At 35.9% G+C, this 6,604-nt stretch overlaps 1 protein-coding gene across 1 annotated transcript in view; it reads left to right on the plus strand.

Moving 5' to 3' along the window:
* The window catches only part of LOC132131654 (follistatin-related protein 3-like), a 5,977-nt gene extending 2,924 nt beyond the window's left edge, over positions 1-3,053 (plus strand). Inside the window, exons 3-5 of the mRNA XM_059543715.1 lie at positions 1,561-1,776; positions 2,430-2,657; positions 2,743-3,053. Of these exons, the coding sequence (XP_059399698.1) occupies positions 1,561-1,776; positions 2,430-2,657; positions 2,743-2,777 (479 nt within the window). The 3' untranslated portion in view covers positions 2,778-3,053. The remainder of the gene's footprint in view (positions 1-1,560; positions 1,777-2,429; positions 2,658-2,742) is intronic.
* The last annotated feature ends 3,551 nt before the right edge of the window (positions 3,054-6,604 follow it).

Genomic DNA, 6,604 nt, shown 5'->3' on the forward strand with positions numbered 1-6,604 from the left:
ATCATGTTCATTGTTGAACCTGCCAGTGACAAGCAACTGACTTCTTGTTTACACTTTTACGTGCATGCTCAGTGTGCATGAATGGTCACATGACATGCGTTTTATCGGTAGTGTAGATGGAGATTGTTTCTGAAATATTTTCTGAAACATTCCTTAATATGACCTACTTCTGATTAGCAATAGTAAGTTGCAAATTAAAATTCCTGATTGCGTAGATTTTGCCCTCACACGAAACTACTGATCATGTGGATTCCTATTGAAATAACATGGTTTCATTTGTATTAATTTGCGGAAAAATGGTAAATGTGATCACACCTTATTAAAATCTACTTCTCATTAGCAATAACAAGTTGCAAATTGAAATTCCCAATTACATTAATTCCTATTGAAATGACTGAATTTCGCCTGCAAAAATTCCAGTACATGTGACTTCTCTAAGTTCTACTTTCCGATTAGCAATGTCAAGCTGTCAAACGAAATCCCAGATCGTGTGGATTTCACCCTCATATGAAATTCCTGATCACATGGATTTCAATTTAAATGGATGGATTCCATCCACAAAATAGTAGCAGTAAATGTGACCGCACCTTAAGTTCTTCTGATTACCAGTAGCAAGATGCAAATGGAAATTCTGGATTTTTGTCATTATGCATAAAAATAAATAAATAGTTTGACACAATAGCAGCTATTTTGTCCCTCTTCTCTTTCTCCTCACTCTCTCAGCATTGACTTTTTCACAATGCTTGTTGGAAAGCAGACTTGTTTTCCCTTTCCCTCTCGGAGATGACTGAATTCCAGCACACCGCAAAGAAAAATGTGTGCCACATGCTGAAGAGGTCTGGTCCTCATAAGCCTCAAACACAATCAGCATCATTAGACACTGGTGGAGGGGGGCACTGGAAGTGAAAGAGTGAAAGTCTGTTATATTGTCCGTTCCATTGCGTTTGCTTTCCATTATCATCATAAAACTATATGAAACCTACTGTGTAACTTCCCCAGTGTCAAAGCATTCCTGAAAGCTCAACTCAAGCTTAGCATCTGTCCGCCGCATTTCCTTACATTTGTTTTTCGGGGGCAGACAAGGCAGTTCGTAAATCATGTGTGACTGCCTGTGGACCTTGAGGAAACATAACAGGGTTATGCTGGGATTTCCAGTGGAGGTGGAGGTTTCTGAGTCGGCCTTGAGTGATTTGGTTGGCTTTCACAGGGAAGAGGAGCAACAGGATATTAAAGAACTTGCAGGAATGGGAACCAGAAGCTGGGGTGATTGGGTCTGAATCGTAGAAATGGTTTCTAATGTGTTTTGTTTGCTTTGGCTTGAATGAAGTAGAATGGACAGTTATTGGAAAATATGTCAATGAATGACTCATTGACTCAAAATGATTAAACTTGCAGTTGAGTTCCTGAGAGTTTGACGTTAGTATGTTGCTAAGCTAACAGCATGATATTTAAAAATGCATAAAAATACAAATATGAGGTGACTTTTCAGTATTGAATGAGTATAAACATTTCCTTATTACCAACTTTTCTCCGGCTTTGTCCACCAATTTTCTTTTGCAGAGAACTGTGAGGGAGTCAACTGCGGCCCTGGAAAGGCGTGCAGGATGAAGTCTGGACGTCCCCAGTGCGTGTGCTCTCCAGACTGTTCCAACATCTCCACTAAACACGCCGTGTGTGGGAGCGATGGGAGCTCATACAAAGACGAGTGCACTCTCCTGATGGCTCGCTGCAGAGGTCACCCTGACCTGGAGATTATGTATCAGGGGGAATGTAAAAGTAAGCTGCTGATTTTCAGGTTGCATTTCAGAGTCCATTATTTTGCTAAGATGTTTTGCAGGCTGACTGAAAAATGTCAGATTCAGATTTAAGTGCATGCTTACCATATGTATTCTGAAAAACATCCAATGATATTTACCAGTCCCTTGTGAAAAAGAAGTGCACATGACTGTATTGAATGAGCATATCTAGTGTACTTAAAAAACCAACGTTTGTTGACAGGAGCAAAAGAAGCAAAGTTTCCATACTTCAGCAAAGGAAAAAGAGTCTCCTCGTGATTTATATCAAAATTCTCCGACATCTTTCTTTATTTTTCTTTTTGTACTTTTAATTAGTGACCGTTGTTTTGTTTTAATCTCTCCTCTGTGTTCCTGCGTGCGTCACTTCTGAGCAGCACATGCGCAATTTTTTTTTTTTCATGTGGCGACATCCTCTTATTAAGCTACCCAGTTGAAAATATGAGGATTAAAAAGGTTTTAAGGCTGCTACTATTGTATAATATGACATGCATTTTTTGTGGGGGTGGGTGGTGGGGTTAGCTAGTGTAGGAAACAGTTTGGACTCTGGTGGTCACTTGCATGTTTTACCATGATCTTCTTGTAAACTTTTGTTTTTTTTCATAATTTTCTTGACCCTTAACACTCTTCTTTCAGAGTCCTGCTCCAATGTCGTATGTCCTGGGACGCATACCTGCGTGACGGACCAGACCAACAGCGCCCACTGTGTCATGTGCCGCACTGCGCCCTGTCCGATGCCTATGGTCACTGAGCAAACCATCTGTGGCAACGATAACATCACCTACCCCAGTACCTGCCACCTGCGTAGGGCTACCTGCTTTTTGGGTCGATCCATAGGGGTCCGCCATAATGGACACTGCAGAAGTAAGTTTTCACTCAACTGGAATTGCTTGAAGTTTCTGACATATCCACACTGGACTTTAACTCATTTTAACATTGTGTATTACAGGTAATGAAGGAAGTGAAGAAAATTCCCTCTTCTGAGAATGTGAAGAGCAGATCCGCTCCCTGTACATATTATGATGGCACAAAAGACGTGAGAGAACCTGTTTGAAACCACATAGTCTCACAACATGGTCCTCTGTACCAAAGAACAACTACTAGTATTTTATATAGGGCTGGGTATCGAGTTTGATACTTTTTAGGAACCGACCAAATTGCCTCGATACCATAGAGTATCGAAAAATGTCTTGTTGTTCGGCACCAAATTTCGATACATAAGTGGTTCATCTCATCAATGTCAGTTAGCCAATAAGCATGCAGCATAATGTCAGTTAGCCAATAAGCATGCAGCATGCTTTATGTGCCTAAATCAGTGATTGGCTCTGGCGAGGCATCAGGGAAAATACGTTGCATGACCATTCACATACATTGTAGCATCATGCTACATAAGACAATTTCTAAAATGTATACTATGCTTTTACGCAAAACTTACTGTTAATCAACGAGTGTTTGTTATAACAGCCGATTGTGATCTAATGATGGTAAACACCCAGTATTGTATGAAAATAGGCAGAATCTCTTTAAAATAACATACGAGTCATATACTGTCATAAACGCATGTTTATTAGCTTCATTAATCATCCCTGTAAATATTTTTCTGAAAGTGTACATAGTACACAGGGCGGGTTATAAATGTGTAATATGAGTGACTTGAGCAGCGAATGTCAGAACAGTGACTGATCGCGGAAGAGAAAAAAACAGAGAGACAGTGCTAAAACCAGCTAACACTAATCAGTAAATCAATGGAAATTGAATAGAAGTTATGATTCTGTCTAAGCTATGCATTTTAAAACCAAAATGCTCTATTGTAAATGCCTATGGACATTAGTCCTGGGGACATCATCCGTGAAGAGAGGGCTTGTCTGTCTCCTGAAAAAGCAGACATGCTATTTTTGTTTTTTTATTCTTTAATATGAACTGCTGGATGATTTAAAGATCTTAAGTATACAGCAGTTAGCCTCAAGTGCTGACTTAAAACTCTTCATTTTGCACTGAAAACTATTTCAAAATTATTAAAACTGTGTGCACTGATTTATTGTGTTGGTTACATTCTGTTCCTTTGTGCAGTGGCTCAGGAGTCTTTGAGTCTGTAAAAACCTCAACAAACTGGGAAAACAAAAAGTTTTATGAGGTAATGTGTGATGTAATCTTGTTAAAATGGTTTTCATCAAATTTGTAGCGAAAAAAGTATTGTTCAGGAATCAAGTTATTGATATCGGTATCGGTATCGATATATAGAACATTTTTTAATGATACCCAGCCCTTATTTTATACTCATGTAATTCATATTTACAGGAAATGTGTGGTTTTAACAGGAGAACTGTACTGATGAATTGACAGTGTGCATATTGTAAATATATTACGAGCTACTATTTATTGGGGAAAAGTTAGGAAGTTATTGTTATTTATGTGTTAACACCATATATCCATACATAAGCTGCCTTATCAAGGTATTTATTGTGGCTTTTGCTTCAGTTTCCATGTACATGTATGAAATGAATAATGTAAACATGCATGTCCCTGTACCTTTGAATCTCCCGATGATTACTGGATGATTTTCTTGTTCACAAAGAGCTATTTCTTGTCAATTCAATATTTTAGAAAATTACTTTTCTGAAACATTTTGATGTTTTTATATTATTTGATGTTTTCACATGTTCCTAGTTTTCTAAGAACCTTGACATGAGCTCTCTGTTTGCCAGACAGAGGATATCAGCATCGTCAGCCATTAGCTTTGTGTACGATGACCAAAAACCACTGAAATATATTCCTGAACATTCCTAAGTACAGTTTTCCCCAAAAACGTGCCTCTCTGCAAAATCCATGTGGACTCTAAGTTGAACTTCTTCTGGACATGGGAGACTACTTACTCATTGAGATAAAGTGTGCATGTACAGTTTGTATTCAAAGGGATTACTCAGCCAAAACAGCTACGCTTCCAGGCCATGTTCACGCTGACGTGAAGACCAAACTGAGCCACCCACCTAGCGATGAAATTACCAGCTACAGTCTCATGGCAGCAGTTTAACGAGGACGCATGGGACAGTCAAAGAATGTACAGTACATTCTTCTGTTTTAATGGTTTTCACATTGTCAGGTTATGTTTTTGTTGTTTTGTGTCTGATTTACAATTTTTAATAAAACACAAAATTAATTTTGAGTTGTTCTCATGGTTCTTGCTGATTGAAAAGATTTTGGGACCCAATTCATGTAATTTAATAATAATATATTTTTTTATAAAACAATTAAAGACACACACACACACACACACACACACACACACACACACGTTTAACCATGCAGATAATAATAATAATAATTATAACAATAATAACAATATTAATTTATCAATAAATATTAATAAAATAATAATTTATAAAAATAATTACAAATATATTAATATTGATACAAAATATTGCATTTTTTCATAGAAATATTATTTTGCAATTGATAATTTAGAAATAATTATAACATTAAAAAATAGTTTTTTTATAATATTTAATAATGAAGTGATACTGGAATTTTTTGTATCTATGAATTTCTGTAATCGTCTAAAAATATATTTCTTGCCAATGAAACATTTTTTAAAATATCTAGTATGTTTCTATAACATTTTATGTTGTAAATATTTTATATTAGCTTGTATTTAAATCATAATTATTATTAACATGGGTTACATACATACTAAATACATACTTTGTGTATATATATATATATATATATATATATAATATGACTTTCAAGATTGTTGATAATTCGTGCTTAAGATTATATAGCCCAATTTATGTATTTTTTTTTACAACAATTAAACAAGCAATTGTTTAAATACACAGATGTAATTGATGCAAATGCTCAATTCAATTCAAATTCATTTGTATAGCACTTTTCACAATACGCATTGCTTCAAAGCAGCTTTACAGAAAATGCATGTGTCTACATTACAATTTAGATTGATCTGAAGTCAAATCAGAAGTGAAATAAATAGATAACATAATATTTATTTTCAATTACTTTAAATTTGGCTACTGCTTATAATATAATAATCATTTTAAAATGAAAAATATTTATTACTACTATTTCAAATGGCTTATTCAGTGTGAGTCCCCAGGTGGCCTAAAAACAAAAATGAACAGGAGTCCTTAATTCAAAGGATTCTTTAAAGTTCTTGATTTTTCCTCATTATATAACATTGTTGGTACTTGGAAGGATTATTCGTCTGTCTGTGAGTTGGTGCTTTAACTAATAGTGGCAGTAGTGAGAAATATAGGGGTTATTGACTCATTTTCCTGTCTGAAAAAGCTCTTGTTTTTCCCCCTCTTTGAGAGGCGCTCCCGAATCGCGACTGCACTCCGCATCTGGTTTAACTTTGAGAGATGTTTATATTCTGATCCAGGGCACTTTTTTTTTTTACTCTTTTTGGACTGGACTTAATTGTTTGCTCTAGCAGGCCATAACAATTCCCTAAAAATGTTTGTAATGCATTGTTTCGACGTCTCGCTTTTCTCCGTGTTTGAAAAAATAGCCGTTTCTGTTTGTCTAAAATGTTGCATAGTAATCCAGAAAAAAATTTACGGGCCTGATTTAATTTTCTTGTTATGACAGAAAGGAGGTCATCAGGTGTTCATTGTCTGAAATTATGTTTGCCTTCTGTCCAAATAAGAAACAAAGTTCTGTGATTTTGGTTGTTCAAGTAAATCCACTCTGTACACCAAATAGAAGTAAATCGATCTTCTCGTTGTGTCAACTTAGAAGGTCTGCCACATCCTGGAATTGGTTCATATGATGTGACATTTTTATTCAAAATTCCA

The sequence above is a fragment of the Carassius carassius genome, chromosome 48 (assembly GCF_963082965.1).
Source record: "Carassius carassius chromosome 48, fCarCar2.1, whole genome shotgun sequence".
NCBI classification, from domain to species: domain Eukaryota; kingdom Metazoa; phylum Chordata; class Actinopteri; order Cypriniformes; family Cyprinidae; genus Carassius; species Carassius carassius.